General features: G+C 41.3%; 1 protein-coding gene across 19 annotated transcripts in view; it reads right to left on the bottom strand.

Annotated features, from left to right (window-relative positions):
- ptprsa (protein tyrosine phosphatase receptor type Sa) overlaps positions 1-20793 on the bottom strand; it is a 251267-nt gene that overhangs the window by 83235 nt on the left and 147239 nt on the right. For 10 of the 19 annotated variants that reach the window (XM_039811969.1, XM_039811978.1, XM_039811973.1 and 7 more), the window contains 3 exons: positions 14764-14952; positions 12331-12339; positions 5853-5870 (listed from right to left, as the gene is read on the bottom strand). In XM_039811969.1, coding sequence (XP_039667903.1) covers positions 5853-5870; positions 12331-12339; positions 14764-14952 — 216 coding nt within the window. The remainder of the gene's footprint in view (positions 1-5852; positions 5871-12330; positions 12340-14763; positions 14953-20793) is intronic. The other 9 variants (XM_039811975.1, XM_039811977.1, XM_039811980.1 and 6 more) reach the window with 1 other exon arrangement.

The raw sequence follows: 20793 nt of genomic DNA, 5'->3' as shown, positions 1-20793 counted from the left end.
TTTAATATGACTGCACTCTCTGTGTTTTGCATAATTGCGCTCGGTCTACCATGTCAACATGTGGCTCATCGCGTGAGTGGCCATTGGATTTTTTATCTTTTTTTAATCAGGAAAAGAGGAAACAAAAAGGGATCAAATAAATGCAAAAAATATTTTTCACAAGCACAATAAATACCACATACCCAGTCCGTTCAAATATTGGGCGTTTGCTGATAAAGACTTGCCTATAGCGACAAACTGTGTCGCTCACAAAATGGCCTGACTGTGTTTATTAAGTGAATACTATATGGGGCCTAATGGCATGTATTCCCTGTCTTTAGCTATGAAGTCTTATCACAAACAGAAAGAAATTGATTTCATTCGAAAACATGAAAAACCGTTCATAACAATTGACTCCTCTGCTTGCCAAGATATGGCATGATCAATAAAAAGCATGGCTCATTTTAATTTATATGATATCAGCACAGTTTGACTGTGTCGACTGATTGTTTAAGACAGAAAACAAAAACAAATGCGCTTAACTGTGGGATCAAATGCATGGTACTAAAGTGCCAGCGACTAGATTTTATTACATTACATTGTAAGCATTTAATTTCAACTGTAAGATTTACCTGCAATTACTGAGTACTACTTTAGTTGCTACTTAATCTTGCTCAATGACACTTTAAAAAGGACAAATGAATGTTAAAGGACATTATGTAAGGTGTTGCAGGTATTGAACCTGAGACCTCCACTTATAGGTCACACCGACCATCCGTAAAGCCCAGCTAGTGCCGCCCCTGTTAAGTAATAATTTATGTTTTTCTGGGTCAGAGGAGAAAAGATTGATGCCTTTTCTTTCTATGTGTCCTGCTCCATAATGTATGATCCACCATTATGATCCCAAAGAAGAAAAATAATTCTTGATAATAATGACTTCACTTTCATGTGGACTAATTAGTCTCCATTTCAGTCAAAGTGACCCTGCCTGCTAACCAACATGCTCAACCTCCAATCTCCACTGCTACCCACTCCTGGCTGTCTTGCAGCATGTTCACTGCCTTCATCTATTCCGTAAAGAAGACTGTAATGGGCAGTGGGTCTGGGACATTTGTTCCAGCAGTGACAGCTGCCCTGGTTAACAGCGCTGCATGCCGCAGGCTGATCTGATGAGGAGCGTTGAGGTGCCAAGGTGTGATACCAAAGAAGACTGCCTAGGCAGAGTTCAACAAATACATGTTTTTGAAGGCCAATTCAGATTCTGGAACAGACATTTTCGTACCAAAGCTGTTCAATGCAGTCAGTTAGTGCCAGCAGTCTTCAGTACTTTAACAAGTCATCATTTTCTTTCCAAAATGAAGCGAAATTGAGATGTTTCACTAGGTTTAAACTATAACAGTTATTTTCAGGTTTTCAATGCACTTTCTGTAGCTGTAGATGAGCAGGAAATGTATCAGAAAATGTCTCATTGTTAAAAAAAATTAAAAAAAAGACAAATCCGTATTTAGTTCTGGTTTTAGACGGCAAAAAGCGTAAGGGTGGGGGAGATCTGAAAAAAGACAACCATGGGGTGGAAAGAGAGTGCGGTGTGCAATAGGGAGAGAGAGAAAGAAAGAAAAAAGAAAAAAACAGAGAGGGGTAGGAGGAAGAGTTGAAGAGACAGACAAGCACAGAAAAACAGAAGGACAGATGAGGGGATGAAAGAAAAGCATGGAGGGGCTAGCATGGATGATTAATTTCAGAAAGTGCCTGAAGCCGTGGTCTACCCACCCCCGTTGCTGCTTTGTAGCAGCTTTGCCATGTGTACCCCCCCCAGTCCCATTTGTGTAATTCAATTAGTGTGCTCCAGCGGGCCTTGATTGATTTGTTTAGGTGATCAACAAAATGTCTGGCCAAGTCTCACTCTCTCTTTCCATCCCTCTTGCTCTTTCCGCAGCCCACTCAGGCCTGCCGGTGGCACACTGTTCTTTTCATCAATTTATCTCTCATTTTCAGTTCATGTCTTTCATTAATCTCTCATTTCTCATCTCCTCTGCTGTCGTTTCCTCACAATCCTCACATCCCAACGCTGCCCTAGTACAGTGCAATTAAAACCCCAAATTAACACCTTACTGTATAAGTGGATAGAGAGACACTCCAAATAGTACATGAATTAAACTTACTGACGTGCACAGAAGAGTGCAGGATACAATACCTTAACCACGCTTAATGATTCAGGAGGAACCATTATATACAATAATATTTCTACTAATATATGATTCATCATCATAAAGCTATTAAAATGACTGTTTAGTGAGGCACTTTAAAATTGAGAAATGTTGTCATTCCAAAGCTGTCCTGGTAGGTACAATGCAGCTGAAGTTAAAAAAAAACAGCAAGCAAACATGGTATTTCACACCATGTTTGTATTTTCACATCATCATTATCACATCATGTATAAAGTAGTACCCCACTTCACTGGCTGGTGTATTTACATGCTACAGCTGGTTCAGCAGGGTTCCATACAACGATTCTGCAGTTGTTGTTGAATTGTCGAAAATCAATTCAAATTATGTACCTCTTGTGACTATAGAGGGCGACTACTGGGCGACAATGTGTGAACAGTTAGGGATTTCGGTTATGAACCTGCAGTTTTAATAATCACACAATGGAGAAGACAGCCAGTTTGGACATGTGGCAGCCAAGTATGGAAATGCCCTTATCTCTCAGTCTCCCTTTCCTTCTGTCTGTATCCTGTCACTCGGGCACGCTCTGCCACCACCCCAAGGTCATTATACTGTGATCGCACCAGCATGGGGCCACACGTGTGACGCCATTGTTGTCAATGCCCATCTGGTGGCTTGTAACGCTCCCATGAAATCAGTAATGAAGCAGGTAGGGAGTCCAGCTACCTTTCTACCTATCGCTTACCTCTAGGCCAGCACCTGGGTGGCTTTGTATGGAAGCAAAATAAATGAAGATTTTACATTTTGGGAATAAGCTCTCACATGGGAAGTCGTGACGCTGCTTTCAGTGACACACATTGTGACTTCTCTGTGATTGACAACTCCTCTACTCTGTAACTAATTAAGACTACTTTTTATTTTCAAACCGATATTCGCTTTTGTAGCCTCCAGACACTCACAGCTAACGCAACCATTGTTACAATGGTTTGTGTTAACGGTTCAGACTGTCGCGTGCTAGTAATAAAAGTCATCAAATGGTTAAGAATGCTGCAGTTATTTCAACAAAAACCAGAACATTTGCCCATCTTACACCAATTTTAGCTTACACTCTAACCCCATTCATTGGTTTTGTCAGATAAGACAGATCAAGTGCTTCTGATGACTTACAAATATAAGATTCTAAATGGGCACGTCCCTTCATACCAGTTTGATATCCTAAAACTTTACATTGTCACATGCTCTCCACTCTGTTCACACAGTTAAAAAGAAGTCAGCAGGCTGCAGGGCATTTCCATATCCCTATTGTGCCACCTTCCTCTGGAATAACCTCCCTGCTGACTTCAGTCCAACTCTTTTCAGACCTTTATATCCAAATTTAAAACTGATCTTTTTGCCTTAACTTTCAGTTGGTTGCTTGTTATTGTTGTTTTCTTTCTTCAGCCTATTACTATTATCCTTCCGGCAGCTCAGTCTAAATTAATCTATAAAGCTAGTACTTGAATACTTTTTGAAAGCCACAGTATCTTGCTCTGATTGTTAGTTGTCCCACAAGCAGAGGTGCATCCAATCTTTCTCTCCTCCCTGGCTCTCTCCCCCTACTTTCTCCTCCATGTCTTCTTTTTTCACTCCGGCTTCTCTGTACTGGACCATTGGCTGTCCTAGGACCTCTCTCTCTCCGCTGGTGATGCCTGACGATGCCTCAATCCAGGAGATTCAGCCTCTCCTCCTGTCTCTCAGTCTGCTGTGTGCATGTTGTCTTGTCTCTTCTCCTATCTATGTGAATGAATTGCCTCCTGTGTGTTTTTTGGCGAGCTTTTCCTTATCCGAATCGAGGGTCTAAGGACAGAGGGTGTAAAGCCCCTTGAGGCAAAGTTGTGATATCTGGCTATAGAAATAAAATTGACGTAAAATGACTCAGTAGACGCAGTAGGACAAGTGGTGTCCAACCTAAAGAAATGTTTTCATAAAAGCTTAATTTTCTGGAGTGGAAATGTCAACTTAAAATAGATGAAATTCTGCATTAGTGTGGACATGCACCTTGGCAAACAAACAAATTTGTATCCTTCTACGATACCTTGATCTCAATTACATTTGCATCTCTCAAGATCCTAAACTATTAGTTTTCTCTCTACATAAGCGCATACACTCCTGAGGGCGAGTCAGTGTCAGCATGCAGTAACGTTGTGGGGAGAAATCGCCTTTTTCAGGCCGATTGTCCTATTATGCAAATGCAGAGTTCATAAGTCATGCTTGCTTTTGTTCGCCACAATATGATTTATGAGACCTTCTCATTCAAACAAAGCAGAGCAGGGAGGGCTGGGTTTGGCTATGTTGGTTATGAATGAGGGCTTTAAAGGAGTGAAGGGTCTGAATTCTGTCTAGAACCTCGGATGCTCTTGAATGTGTTTGAAAACATATTTCTGTATAGAGATTTGAGTCATGTATGAAATGGTTGAGGATGGAGAACCATACTCTTACTGTAGGAGCTCTATCATGAAATGAATCACCCTCTTGCTATACCAAACTGTAATCATGGAAATAAAAGCATTCATCTCGTCCCCATGAATACAGGGACATACATGGCAAACTGAGATATTTACTTACCTGCTCAGCCTGTGGAACAAAAGCATTTTACAACAAACGTAGGAATCAACAATCACACTGAATCAACTGGGAGAGAATGCTTCAGCAACAAAGCCTGGTGGATAATTACAAGTGAAAGTTATATTGTCCGGGGAAATATGAAGAAAAAAAAAATGAGGGGAATAGAAGAATTATTTCACAACGCTATTGTATAATTCACTGGATTCACAATGCTTTACCTCTGTGTCATTCCCTTCCCATCTTGATATCCTCCTCATCCGCTGACATTATAAGAGCTGGTTGTGGTATGGTAAAATGATGTACATGCAGCAACCTCCTTAGTTTTGCCTTTATAAATTGCTGTGCCGCACAGTAACGGGTAGGAAGAAAATTTAATCAAAATGTAATTTATGCCAGCTTTTTCCGTGACATACCACAAGTATCTCCAGCTTGGGCTCATGGAAGTGATAGGGATGCATCACCATACAGAATATGGCTATTGCTCTGGTGGCAAATGGAAGAATGAGGATGATATCAAAGCAGAGAAGAAGATGGAAGAAAGGTGGTTGCTAAGATTGTGTTGAACAGTTTACAGTAATCAATAGCTTGGCCTTACCATCAAATTAGGCCACCATCGCCCACTCCGCAACTTCCCATCACCAATCCCCCACCCTCTAGCCCCATGTCCATGTCCAAACAATTTAAATGTCAGAGGCACAAAGCAAACAAACCGCCTAGCAATAACCTCCCCTCTGCTTTCAACCTTCTCAATCCTGTCTCATAACCAGTCGGCAACACAATTTGAAATGCTCTGGGGTTTGCTGACACTGATGATGTGGAGGACATAGTATGAGGGCACAAACACAGAACACCCACAGAGGTGGAAGAACTACACATTAATGATGAACACATATGATCACGCTCACAAAACCTTGTGTACACAGAACACAGAACCCAAACACAGATGACATATTAATGTTAGTAGAAATAGAGAAGTTTGTCATCTTTTAAGAGGAAAAGCCCACATGATAAGTCAGTTGGGTGGAGAGTTAGAAGCGGTTATGTCTGGTTTAATGTAAATTAAAGTCTTTTTTCCCCTTTTTTTTATTGTGTTAAACATCTTACCTCGAATCGGGGTACCCTCTGGAGGAGACACAAAAACGAAGACACAACATCAGTTTAGTTCAGTGTTAAAGTTAGTAATAGTTAGAGGAGTTATTTGGGTTGGAAGGTGGATCACTGGAACTAGATTATCAAACCATTAGGTAATCTCTTATCTCTTACATGGCTTTCATAGATGGGTGATTTCTTTTATAGTAACCTCTCATTGCTGGTATCACAAAGGCATGGGGAGCTTTATATGACTCGCACACTTTATTGCTTTATTGTTTTCTCGATTTCCCCCCTCCTTGCTTTAGATATATTAAGACAGGAAACCCAATGCTTCATTGGCAGAACTGAAGAAGCTCAAGTTTGATCATGGCTGCAACTCGGGGTGAAAATGCAGAACAAGAGAGGTTTGACCTGAAGTTGACATGGATCATTCCAGTTGCAAATGCCTTTTCCCAGCCAACTGACCTTGAATAAGAGCTCAGTAAAGCATGCTTGGGGCGCAACTATTTTATACCGGGTATCTACATTAGTATGGAAAAAAACTTGCTGAGGGAGGAATGGCATCTCCACTGAACTAGAATTTCATGCTGTACCTTCAGGCAACCTCAAGCTAAATCAAACAGATTGAAGTTCTTATTTATCCTACAAGTTGTAAACCTGCTTGACTGTGACAGATATACTCTTCACCTCAAGCTTCATCCCTCCTCCCCAGTCATTCCATCTCCTGACTCTTTCCATTGTTTCATTTTACTGAGAGTTGTAGGTTTCCCTATTCTTTGTTTATTTTGTCTGTATTGTGTTACATGCCTGACTGCAAGCCAAATGTCCCATTAGGGACAATGAAATGTTGAGCTTGTCCAGTCAATGGCTGGTGGGCTTTTAAACGTTTCCCGAGTTGTTGCTGTGATGCAAAATGCATCCCTAATAGGCAGAGCTTTGGGTGTGGGTAGGGGAGCCTGCTTAACTCAACCTTCTCTCTGCCAAGCATTAAACTGTCCTTCCGCTCTTGGCTTTTCTTTTTGTTTCCCAACTCCTTTTTTCTTTATCGGTTTCTCCATTCCTCTCTCTCTCTCTTTCTCCCTATTTCTGAGTTTTTGTGTGTCTCAGTCTTTCCCACAGTTTCCTCCCTCTTGCCTTTTTTAAAGTCTCCCTCTCTAAATCTAAGGATGACTCATGGCTACAATGTGCCCTTGGCCATCCCTTGAGATTGCCAGCAGGGAGGTGCCAAGCCAGGGGAGGTGCCCTACTTAGCATAGATGGCCTGCAGGCACAGCGCAGAGGGTCAAGGGTATGCACTGCCCAGGCAACGCTACAGGCATGGCCCTTGTGTGTATGCATGCATTCCTGCAAGATGCATACAACGGCATATGCCAGCATTCTACCAACTAGACGAACCAACAAAACAACAACACCTTCCATCAATCCATCAGCTTTCTGCCGCTTACCCGAGGCTGGGTCAAGGTGGCAGCAGTCTAATTAAGGTAGTCCAGCCGTCCATCTCGCCAGCAACGTTTTCCAGCTCCTGCTGGGGGATACGAGGCATTCCCAAGCCAAATGAGATATATAATCTATCAAGCATGTTCTGGGTCTACACCGGGGCCTTCTACCAGTCAATCCCTCTAAAGGAAGACGCCCAGGAGGCATCCTGATCAGATGGCAAACCGCACCCTTGGCATGTCCGTGCCTACGCTGTAACCTGCGGAACTAGTGTTCGGTCCCTCCGCTCCAACTGTAGGGAGACTTCTTTGCAGAGAGAACAGATGACAGCCTGGGTTAGCCGTCTTCCCGGCGGGGAGTGAAGCAGAGGGACCGTAGGCTCTATTCGGTTCTGCTGCTGATCAAGCGAACGCTGTTTGTTGTGGGTATCATAGTAATGTTATCCAGTTTCCCTTGTTGAATGACGAATAGATTACCGCTGCCTGCTGGTATGGAGAGTTATTTCCTCTCATGCAGGCGGAGAACGTACGTGGTACTTGGCTGTCAGCTTTTTGAACAAGACAAAGGCGACGAGGTCCGACGTGAGCCAACGCCACAATCAGCCGTCGTCGCCACTAGTCCCTGGCCATCGGCTTGGTGGGTCAGGGCCTTAAGAGAATAGCAGAGCCAGTACGTAGTGTGTGTATGTTTGTGTTGTGTGGGGAGAGTGTGGTAGAGCAAGTCAAAGAGTGACTGGGATTAGCTTCGGAGGGAGTACCGGCTCTGGCGGTGGAGGCAGAGAAACAAAGTGTATCCCCTGTGCTTTCTGACCACAGTCAAAAAGTTGTAGCAGGAAAAGCTAACCCTCTCCCCGATTTCATGTTGTTCATGGAGAAGAAACACCCGGAAGTTACATTTCTGGGGATATGCACGTAAGGGTACGGCGTAAGGTCCGTATCTATGTGTACATACTGCGTACATTTAATGCAAAACCATAAATCAGGCTTAAGAAGGACACTCATTTTAGCCGCTTGTGTTTGCAACCTCCTTCTTTCGGTCACTATTCAAAAGTGATGAACTTAACTGTACCGACTGGTACATTGAAAGCTTTGCCCTCCGGCTTTTCTCCCCCTTCACCACAATGGCCTGGTACAATGCCCCAATTACTGCTGATGCCATACTAATCCGCCTGCCAATCTTCTCACCAATACCCATACCTCTCACAGTTCAAGAGAATCTGGAGTTTAAGATGTAAGGTGGTGCCAGTAATTTCCATATGCTATACAGTAAATTAATGGGTGTGGGTGGCTGGGCAGCGGGATGAAATTTTCAATAACTTCTGACTGGATTGTTGTTGCAGCTTTGCATTCAGAGGCGTCCTTTGTGATACCATCAGGTAGGAGGCAATCACTGAGTTTCAAGTTCTGCCTGGTTTGCAATGCAACTAGGTGGTTTCATTTCCCATTCTTTAGACTTGCTGTACACTGTGTTGCACTGTGCTTATGTATACATCATACATTACATCAAGAATTGTATACCATTAAAGACAAATATATATATATATATCTATTATACAGTAGATGTTATTATACTGTATGTTCATACTGTGAAAGTGTGCATTTGCTGCAATTAACCATAATGTAATTTAAAGTGATTTACTTACTGATCGGCATTTTTCTTAACCATTTCTTACTTGCAAGGTTTTTCGTAGTCTTTAAACCCACTCTAAAGGATAAGCTTCCTTCATTGTCTATAAACAGTACACTAAATGCATAGATTTGCCACAGATGTATTCACAGAGGAGTCATTGAAAAACCAGGCAAAACAACAGTGACATTTTAATCATTTCTGTAATGATTTTAGAGACCACATAATAATAGATAATCACAAGACAAAGGGCAATAGGGCTCTGGGAAGGTTACATTGTTATAGAGTTAGAGTTTGATTAGAGGCTGCAGAAGCTGTTGGTTTATTTTGCTTTAGCTGTGGTGAAATTTTAGTTGGGGGTTAAGGGCTTACTAGTTAAAGGTTAGGTGAGGTTAAGGTCAAAGTTAGGTTAAGGTTAGGATAAGGTTAATAAAGCAGGTTTGTAAAGGAGAAGGCCATCACATGAGGACTTTATAAAGGAATGAACGACAAATGAGGGACAGAAAAAGAGAGGAAAGCAATAAGGAGGATGAGAGATAATAGATAGAGGTTGTTAAAAGAAAACGGTTCCACAAAACAAAAATATAGAAAAAGAAAAGGAAACGAGTGCCCTAGGTCATTGGAACTAATTTAATAATAAAGCAGCATGAAGAAATACAAATAAAATTTTGCCAAGGACCTGACCAGGCCGGCTGGGTCTGGAGTGTCCGGCAGCCTGTATTCAATTACAATGGCAAATCCACCTGTACTATGGGCGTGCAACCTGATGGCCATAAGCTCCCCTTCTAAGCTTTGGTCAGCCAGAGATTGATCAGCTTAGGGTGACAATGACCTAAATATACCTCAACAGGCTGCTGACCTCCTCGCATTAACAAATGCAGCATTATTCGCTGCACAGAACACCCCAGCTGTTTTGTGAAACAACCCTCTGAATATATTAAAAATATTATTGAAGTATGTAGTCCGTCCAAAGGCAATCTGGTCCGAGATGTTGCCCATCTGCATGTGAGGCGGATAGGGTTGCGTGATTGGCCGAGTGTCAAAGTCTGACCACCTTCCAGAGGGCGTCTGGCTGACCTTCTCATCAACACAGACACTCGTCTGGGATCCTGGTGGTGTCACAGCAGGTCTCAGGGAAAACCTGGCTGTTGTTACCACATCTGCAGAGCTCCGAGCCACTCCCTGCAGAGCAGCTTTGATGCCAACAAATGTGAGCGTTTTCTTGCACATTTTGGATTAAGTGCAATTTAACTCTGCATTATTCACATTGGAATGTGCATAGATCTGTGTGTATGTAAGGGAGCCATCCAATGTCAGGTCATGATTTTAAACCTTTATATTACAAAAGGACCTTAATCTTTATGAATATGCACTCCTCCCAATCCTCTCACAGTCTCTCCGGCCTCCGGTTAATCTGTTCTGGCTGACAAGGCCAACAAGGGCCTGGGGTCTGCAGCCACAGGGACTTGGGGAGAAATGTCAGGCTCCCTCCACACCTCTAGAGGAGCTCCTCAGGGGACCCTGACGCAAATATCACTGCCCTGCCAGCACAGCATGTTCTGGCACATACAAAACGAGTTAGCCAAATATGCAGCTATCTCACAAACAAGAGTGGGATGCTCCATCTTTATATATATATATATATAACAATGTTGTCTTTTATTTCAGGCGGAAATGTGAGATCAGTATGCACATTTCAAAATCAGATGGAGGGAAGGTCCAAATAGAAAGGTGTTGGATTACAGGAGCTGAAGGCTCTGTATGTTTTTGAACTCATATTTTCCAACCCACTTCCCATGATCCCCTTTTCGCTCCCCTATCTCCTACCAGAAGGCTATCATCTATGGGAGAGGACATGCCAGAGTTCTTGAGAGTGCAAACAGGTAGCCCCAAAAAACAGCACTCTGATAAATAGAAGAATCTGAAAACAAAAAAAAAGACTCAAAGCCTGCCACAAGAACTTTTATCTTTGTTCGGTTTTTTATAGTGATTTTAACATTGAAAAAAAAGAAAAACTGATGAATTACTAAGTACTAAAACCTGGAGACCCAAGATGGCTACTCAAAGTGCTAAGGACATGAGAAGATGGCAGCCTAGGGGGCTTTAGCAGGCAGGCTTTTTTCTCATCAGCATAAATCCTGCCTGGCTGCTGAATGAGCTTTCCAGCAAAAAGGCTACAGAAAAAAGACAAGCCCCCAGAGCTAACATTACCTTATGAGAGCCTTGGTATTGAAACAAGGGAAAGTAATTTCCTTTTCTACCCTCCTACATACACATATTGTTTGACCTGTAAGTAAAATATACCCAGCTTAAAGTGGCAGGGTATATTTTTGCAATTAGTTGAAAAAGTCAGGAGGAATACAAGAAGTGGCCAAATGCAACTATCACTTGAGTCCTTGCCCTCTAGCATGGCCAATAGAGCCTGAGCTAGAGATTTGTAAGCCAGTGGGGATCTGGGCCAAATTGGCAAGAGAAGAAAATGCTCTCCTGACAAAATATTTGGAGGTTCGACCCAGCCCAAGTGTGGGATTGGAGGGTGCAGCTAGTCAGCGCTCGTGCAGTGACCTTCACCTGGAAAGAACTCAAGATTCTTTCAGCCCCTCTCAGTACTTGCTGCACTTTCCAAGGGTATTTTTTGGACAGTAAGGCTGTTATTGTGAAACTAAAGTTTGATCATTTACCCCTGAGCATAAAACAACAGTGTATTTCTGGAGGAAAGTGTTTGTTATACGTCTCACCAAGAAGACAAAAAAATACTGTAGGCTATGACTGCACAGGAATAATTGTCTTGGATTCAAGCAGAGTCCAATTATTTCCTCAAAGCCTGCTGTCTTGGAACACAGCAGAAAGAAAGAACTAGACGTGACAGGAGGCATCGGCAGTGTAAAATCTGGAGAAAATGGTCAGGGGAAAAGTACATAAGGCAACAGCTACAGTACCTTCAAGGTAACATTTCACAAGGTACTTTAGACCCCAAATAGTCCAGAAAAGGTGCTAAAATACCGTAGAAAACATGGTTGAACTGGGCAGTACAAGTCCTACTATGCATATTAGCATTAATGTGAAGCAGGATGTTGCCTCAAAAGACTTGCTCAGCTAGTCTTGTCCATATAAATAAACACGGTGCTGCTTGGTGGACTGTGATACCTAAATGCCTCCCCAACTCATGCTGCTGCTTGTGCTTGATTTGCCTTTTTAAGTTCCAGTGTAGGGGGTGAAAGAGGATAATAGAAGAATAGCACAAGGAGTGTGGACGAAACAAAAGTAAAAGTTTAGTATAAATAGAAACAGAACATAGGGAACAAGTGGCAAAAGAGGACAAGGGTGAGGGGAGAGCAGGGGATACATGCATTTTGGAAAGTAGTTTAAATGTGCCATCTGCTTCAAGGAGAGTGGGTGGGCTTTCTGGGCTTTGCAAGACACTTACCAAAGGTTTCTGAAAATGACAATGCAAGAGGAAAGTAAATAGAAAAAGGGGAAGAACAACATAGTTCATTTTAGGTTGAGGTTAAAGAGACTGCCACGCAATAATTAAAGGGACTCCAGATTAGTTGGGTCTTGTGTCCCACCTCAGTATTTTAGCAGTTTTTAAGTCCTGTAACATAAATTCTATTTACAATTTAAAATTCTAATTAGAGGCGTTTCTTTTGTGAAAAATCAAATTAACCCTTTTTTTGTTTTATATTTCAGTTGTATTTTATTGGTTGGTTTATTGTTTATTTTTTTATTTTTAACTTGTGTTATGGGTCACAGCCAAATGAAAAGTGTTGAAGACTCTGCAATGTGAGACACATCTGAGTTTCAGACACAAATACAGACAAAACACACATATATATATATATATATATAGAGAGAGAGAGAGAGAGAGAGAGACAACAAAACAGCATTCTGTTTCAGTTAGACAGGACACACAATGACAATTGACGAAATCATGAAACAGATAAAGACAGATGATACAGAACTCGACAACAGACAGCAAGCTGAATGTATTTGACCATCATTCACAGAGGCTCAAAACTCACAAAGCCATATTGACAAAGTTTACAGGTAACCCAATTTTTAGAGCAAAGCTGGCCTTTCATATGATTATATACAACCTAAGAAATTTCTGGTGGAGTAGTTATGCTTACCAGCCGCCAAATGTACCTGAGAAACAAATATTTCTAACAATAATCAAATCCTCTAAAAAGCTTTAATATCTTTAATAGCCTTCCATTTGTTTTTTTTACTTTCCTACATAGTAAAGCGTCAATGCAACTCTAGCTATTTTAAATATTGTCCGCTTAAGTTGCATGATCCTACTTTGTACAATACTACCCAAGTACTGCAATACCACAATGACTACATACAGCTGCATAACTGCCAACCTCTGATATCACAATCATGGTGAAAACACATCATGCCACTGTTAATATACTGTACATGGCAAGATTAAATTGATGACCGTAATGATACAATAAACTTGTCAGAGCAATATTTCAGTTGTCTAGTTGTTTAGTAACTGCTCAAAAACCATGAATGTAAAATATGTTCCACTATTCTTTGGCGTGGTATTAGACTAATACTTGGTATTAGTATTATTAGTAGGGTGAAACTGTAATATCCTTACAACCTTGTTAGGCATATTTGCCTGTTACACATCAGGAGGTGCAGGGAATCTGAACAGTTAAGAGTACCCTGTGGAGTTTTTGACCACTACTAGTGCTAAATGGCAAACAATGCAATGGGAAAAAAATGCTTTGTTTTATGAGCAAGCAAATGCACCAAAATGTTTGTTAGACCTCAAGGATACACATAGTACGTTTTGGTGGGAAACACTGAATGTAAACAACTTTGGTTTGTTCAAAAGAAAACACCACAGTGCACCTTTAAGGTTCGAGCCCTAAATTGTTTTTCGGAGAAGGCTGAAAGTGCAAAAAGATGAGCGTGGAGGTGAAAACATTTACTTTAGAGCTCTCTTTCAAAAAGTCCCTTGTGGAGGCTCTTTGTCCTCAAACTAAAGTCAAAAGCACTGGCTGACAGCCTTCTCCAAAGCACCTACAGTAAGGACAACCCAGCATTCCCAGAGGAGGTCCTCGAGCCACTATGAACCAAGAAACAGAGTTTTCAGTAGGTTTTACATCATTTCAGAGAGAGCAAATTGTCACACATATGTTGATAGCAGGTTTTGCTTTGAAATTTTAAAAGTCAAAACTGTGCACCAGTAAGTTAAATATAAAACACCTACAATTAAAAGCATCTTAGGGAGCTGTGGACATGGCAAGGCATAAATAATGAAATGACAAATTGATTCTTTTGAGTTTACCGCTCATGAGGACCACAACTGGGGCAAGGACTTAATGGCAACAGACTCTTCCTTCAGTGGTGTCTGATTTACGTTTGCAGCAACAAATCAAACAGACGTCATTGGATTTTTCGAATGGTGACAAATCATCGATCTATACCCCCTTATTGCCCGGGGAAACTCCAGGGTCTGCACTTAATTAGCAATATAATTAGTATTTGCTTTACTGGAACTCTCAGTGGGGTTTAATGAATGGGAACAAAAAACATATCCACCACTGAGTTGTGTCAGTAGAATGTGGACCTTGCCCTAATTGTCTACTATGACACACTTCTGAGTTGTTGGTGAATCATTTGACATCATTCAGTAATGTTGCACTCTTAAATGTAATTTGTTAACACATTTTTTGGATGATGACCTAGGGTTATAACAACCTGGTCAGAGGAGAAGCCACAGTAGCTTCAAAGCACATAAACAGCCACAACTATTGCCACAAAATGCCCTGTGAAATCAAACAAGTTCTTAATTTAGTAAGAGGGAAAAAAGACAGCAACATTTTGCTTGGGCTTTCCTTACCTGAGCGTAGCTGTTTGATTCGCCCATTACTTGCACTGGGGTCAATGGGCAGGAAGTCTTTGTACCAGGTGATTTCTGGGTCAGGGTTGCCACTGGCGGCACAGAGCATAGTGGCTGTTCGAGTGCGCTCCACCACTTTGAGTTGAGGGCCCATGTCAATGTTAGGGAAGCCTGGTGGGAGTAGATCCTCTGTGAAAAGAAAAGAAGAGGCGTAAGTCCTCTCACTTGCAGAGCCAGCTTTTATGACTTTAAAAAAGTTCCCATTCAAAGTAGTTAGTTGTAATCTTTGTGCATATAATTTCATTTTTGAACTTAGAGCACATTAGCGATTTAACTAAAATATGACAAAATAAATGATTACATTGCAGTGATTTTCTTCATTCATTCTTGTTGGGAAGAAGATCTTTGGAAGTGTATTTTTGCTGCCACACGTAGGACTTGACTCAGTGACATTTTAAAATGATTGCTAGCTGTGTAGTCTGTGATTACTGTAGCAATAAGAGACCTTTTTGCGTAGTTTTACCTGCCTTTGTAATGCATTTGAAATTTCATATTAATGTAATGGAAAACATAATAGGGACCTGTAAGGGTTAAATAGGAGGACAAAATTAATTTTAGAAGGAAAATTGTTGCACTAACATTGTATTACGTATACTTAAGTGTAATTACAATAACATTTCATGAATAAATACATGTGTTAATATATTGTGATAGTGTCCATGTTACCTTAAACCTTCAAACCATACAATCTCATTCACATATCCTCTCAATAGTGTAAAATTAAACAGGCTTACTACAGAGCTTAATGATGCATTTGTATTTACCATTTTCCTTATGGATAGTAAGACTTGAAAATAATCTGGCTCTCCCAGAAGGCTGCGTTGAGGCATCAGAGAGGTTTACGAATGAAGACCAGGGAAAACAAGCATTGTGCTTTCTTTGACTTCCTCTTTCCCAGATGGTTAGAGAAGCCAACAGGTAGCCAGGTACTCACAGACTGCATTCCCACTATCAACTAGCTTATCCATTAAGAACAATGTGTCTTAATAAAATACCTTTAAGGAAGACACTGACTTCCTGCACATATTCTCAGTATAACAAGTAGTCAAAACATGACTTTAAATGCAAATAGAAGATCAGCGGGTGAGACAATAGAGTGAAAGGTAATACCAGACGGAAAGCCCGGTAATCTGAGTGATTTCTCTATCTAGTTTCTCCATGTTCTGAGGAATAAATGACACTCCAAGTCAATTTGAGGTTACATAGTGCTCTGCAAAACCCCCCACTTGGTTGAGACACACTATAACCACCAATAGCCCAGGACTGAATACCAATTGGTTGGATTTCACTCTGCCATCAAAGGCACAAGCCAGGGTTGTGTAAAGCAGTGGTTCCCAACCTTTTTTCCTTGGCGCCCCCCCTACTCATGTCTAAGGAAAGCTGAGCCCCCCCCCCGAAGTTGAGGTAACTCTCGAGATCAAGCCTTACTTTCTTTTTTGATACAGAGGAGTTATCAGCACTTTTACGTTTGTCCGCCATGTTTCATTCATAAAATAGTGATGCCGTGGCGGCAGGAAAATCGAGGATGATAGCAGCTACCAGCTGACCTGATGACAGCAAGGGTCACAGGTTAAGAGGTCCTTGAGATTTGGCCTACTAAGTAGCCTGCCTACAATTTTAAGCGAGAACAAAAATATATAGTTTTCATACAGACTTTTGTATACATTATATATTCTAGTGTATTATCATAATTTGTTTAACATGTGCACATTTTTTTTTTTTTACCTCAACCTCAAACCAGATAAAGACTTGCACCCACCCCTCTGATCTTTGCCGCCCCCCTGATTGGTGCCCGGACCCCAGGTTGGGAACCACTGGTGTAAAGGGTAAGATTGAAGCCTCTTTGACGGTCGTTATTGCACCACTTATTCAAGAACCATCACACTAGCCAACAAAGATTGTGGTATCCTTGCAGCTAATACTCATGCATGATTGAGCAATTATTTCACTGTTAAGAGACGTCAGTGTAGTGTGCTCTGTGGTCATTGTTCTTCTTATGCAGACTCCTCACTCTTGGGGCAATTAGTCCCATGGGTCAAATTGCTTGACATCTACCCCGACTTGAGCCAGAACAGTGACTCATTCTTAGATGATGAGAACCGAGGGGAAAGCACCCTGAGCTGTATTGTAATATGCATCAGAGGCCCAAGGCCACATGGCAATGCAGACAAGATTGACTGAACTTCCTGGCCAGTGGCACAGCAGAGGTCACTGTTCATCTGGAGAGCCAATAACCTCATGTCCACTCTGAAGACATCACGTTGGTGTTGTTGACACCCAGGACGCGCTAAATTAAGGGAAATTAGTCGCAGTTTGCGAGTTGCATAATCTAAAAGCAGGGTTGGACAAATTAAGAATACAAATAAATTAAAGCAGGGTTGGTCTTACTGCCTTTAATCGACACAGAGAGCTATTCTATATTACATTTACCTCTTATACAAATAAGACTGTGAGCAATGACATCATGGTGGATTAAAGAAATACTTGTTTCAAAATCTTCTATTTTCGACCAATTTCTCATTTTAAGTCATGCCAGTTAAGAATTTCATATTAGAAGGATTGCAAAACATGAAATATGATTTTATAGTTTGGATTGTGACAGCTTACATAATGAATTAGCCCTAAAACTTGTTTAAATCTTTAAAAAGAAATTAGCACCAAGATAAAATCGTGTTGTTTTTTGCACTGCAACATTATGCACTGGGTTTGCATGGAGAGTGGTGAGTTTATGTGTTCACATTGTCAAATATTGAATCTTGGAAAATAAATGAAATACAGGGGAACAATGGGATGAACCAGAGGGTCTCAAACTAAGTCTAGACAGGTTACTAACTTAGGCTGACATCAACAGAGCAAGATTAATATTTCAATGCTAGGTTCACAGGAGTACAAGCAGTTACACTGGTTTAGGCTCCGTGCTGTATCCTCTCCATTGATTATTAATGATCACCCTTGTATAATCTCTTTATACCAAGTTCCCCTGGAGCTTAGAAAAGCACTGGCAAGCCTACACTTCACTTTAGAAACTTCAAAACAAGACAGAGCAACATGTTCTCACAAACTCTGTGTTCTGTGTGTCATCATTGATCTATGTATAAGATGGCATAAAAAGGTGCTGCACACTCATACCCCTCTAGCTAGTTCTCTCTGCGAAGGTTAGGTCTGGCCTGCTTTTTGGGTGTTACATCTAATGTATTTGATGTTGCCGAGGCCTATCTGTGCTTTGCAACACATTAACTCTGTCTTCATGGTATGAAAACAGTAGACAGGGGCCTGCACAGACTACAGTAATGAAGCTGAAAACTGGATTTGAGACTAATGAAATTAGGCAATTGACAGAGGGAATCTGCCTGAAGGAGCAAGGGAGGGCAGAAAAAGGGGGGCGAACAAACCAACCAACCAAAACAGCAGTAAACAAGAAGCAGGGATGGTGGATGGAGAGATGATGCTATCGTTACAGCTGCTCTGACCTGATACAGCACTGGCAGCCATTCCTGAATAAATGGCATGTTTGCTGGTTACTTACTTACCCCAGGAATAGAATCCGATACAATCTTTCCCCCTGAAGCTTACAGGCTCTGCCGATAAAGGTGGCCATGCAAAAATAAATAGATCACTCATCGAGGGAGTGTTACTTCAGGGTTAGCCAGCCTGACTGTGAAAGTGATAATGCAACCAATGACATGGGCTGATAGTATCCTAGAATTCCCAAAGGGCCAGTCACCCATAATGGTGTAGCAATTTCATTTCTATGATGTGTAGTGGGGGTTCTCAGTGATCATAAATCTACACAGGCCAAATAGAATGGACGTTTGTGCACTATTGGTGAATGACGAAGTCGCGGTTTATTTTGCTGGGAGCAGCCTTTGTCACTTAGGCCAACAATCATCCTACTACAGAGGCATGAGACACATGCTGAAGTGTACCATATCACTTTTGAATAGTTTTGGTTAATCTCAAAGACATTCATTCACATTCAATTTCCGTAATCACATAAAGCTAAACTATGAACAACAAAAAAACTATCTATCTAATTGAGTATTATCGGAGGATCATCTTCCTGATTTTGAAGGATATCAAAACAAGCTTCACCAATTGGGTTACAAAAGAAAGAAAAAAAATCTGACTATTCCACAGGTACATTTGTTTCAAGAGACAAAGTGGGGGCACTTAAAAGAATCTTAATTTCCCCAGCTTACCAACCATTTTCCTTTGTTGGGCTACCTTGTTTTTTAAAGTGCCACAAAAGCCTTTTTGATGCATCCCATTGATTCACAAATTGGTCAGTGCTCGTTTAGTTGGCATATGCTGATGGTTGGCATTTGGGCAGCACAGCTTGGTCCTGATCACTGCTGTGATATATAGCACTTAGGCAGCAATGGCGAAGGCCTTTCAAAGACACCACTGAGACCATTCTGAACTTAATCAGATGAAAAACTATTTATCAGCCAAAAAAAAAGGTTTTCAGTGATAAGGAATGCATATTTTCCCACAAGATGACTATTTAGGAGGATTTGGTTTCAACGAGTGCAGCTTTTACTCAATGCATATGTTAATTGGAGTAGGCTTTCAAGAGTGCATGTCCACTCCATGCAACAGCTGGCTTACTCAGCATGACACCAAAGCCTTATACAGGCTAGTTGACCTTATCTAGATTTAGATTTTTGTCATTCTCTTTGTTTTGTTTTCGAGTTGGCTTGAGTGCCATCATCATCCATAATTGTCTTTAATTTTGCTCCGCCATTTAATATCATTACACAATTGACAGGTGCAAAGCCTTTAATCAGCCTCTGGTTAGCTTAGCCACTGCCTGGCTGATAATCTGCAGATTCATGCCTGCTGTTGCTTTCTGCTTTCTATCATGCTAAGCGTGGCCCTCTTAAAAGATCCGTCCTTTAGACTAATTTAACTGTCCTGACTAATCCCATTTCCAGTGATTCACTGCTACCAAACAAAACATCTCTTTTTAGTAAATATAAGTCTGTTATAGTCATAAGTAACTTTACCAGAGTCCTACAGTTCTATACAAAATGGGTTTGTAATTAAATCTGTCATTTAGTAGGAATTTTTTCCAACATACAGTATACTTTAAATCAGTGGTCCTGGTGAAAATTTGAAATATAACCTTGGAACTCCTACTGCTATGATACACACAGTTCATGGCAGCATAGTTAGCAAGTATTCACCAACTTTTTTACAAATACAATGTAATACTGTGTGATAAAATGTACTTCACAGCACTATGAATAGTATGGCCACCTGTGGGCTCTACTCAGTGAGCACATAGCCTTGGTACCTGTCAGTTCCAGTGCTGTTCTCTACCCACTGACCGACACAATGCTGCTATTATGCTTTACCTAATTAGCTATATACAGTAGTATAACATATGGCACTTAACCCCAGTGTATTAGTGTTCTGTTCTAACATGCTTAACTGAATCACTAACCTTGGCAGTGTTAGTCCTGAGCCTTGGTCAGGATATTATCCTGTGAATGGATCTTTATATTATTATACTGCATATGTAGTCCATTTTCATCTGATGTCAAATCTCTGACATAGTGGCTTCAAAGGTGTTGGTTCTGAGCCATCAATTATTTCATAGAGAGGAGAGAGCTATAGTGAGAGAGAGAGAGAGAGAGAGAGAGAGAGAGAGAGAGAGAGAGGTAAAATCTGACTGGCTAGGACTGCAGCAAATGCCGTGGGGTGCTCCACCGTCCCCTGCACACCCATTACTCATATTATTATTTTCACTTACTGAAATGATTTAATTTCATCAGCAGCGTAATCAGGTTAACTGATTACCCAGCGCCACGGCATAGAGACACAGGCTTTAAGCAGGTCTGTGCATTAATACCACAGAGGGGCTGCTGGGGGAGAGAAGGGGTGAGAGCGAGGGAAAAGAAGAGTGAGTGAGTGAGTGAGTGAGTGAGTGAGTAGTGAGTGGAGTGAGTGAGTGAGTGAGTGAGTGAG

The sequence above is a fragment of the Perca fluviatilis genome, chromosome 9, assembly GCF_010015445.1.
Source record: "Perca fluviatilis chromosome 9, GENO_Pfluv_1.0, whole genome shotgun sequence".
NCBI classification, from domain to species: Eukaryota; Metazoa; Chordata; class Actinopteri; order Perciformes; family Percidae; genus Perca; species Perca fluviatilis.
This window is presented reverse-complemented; position numbering and strand designations above follow the sequence as displayed.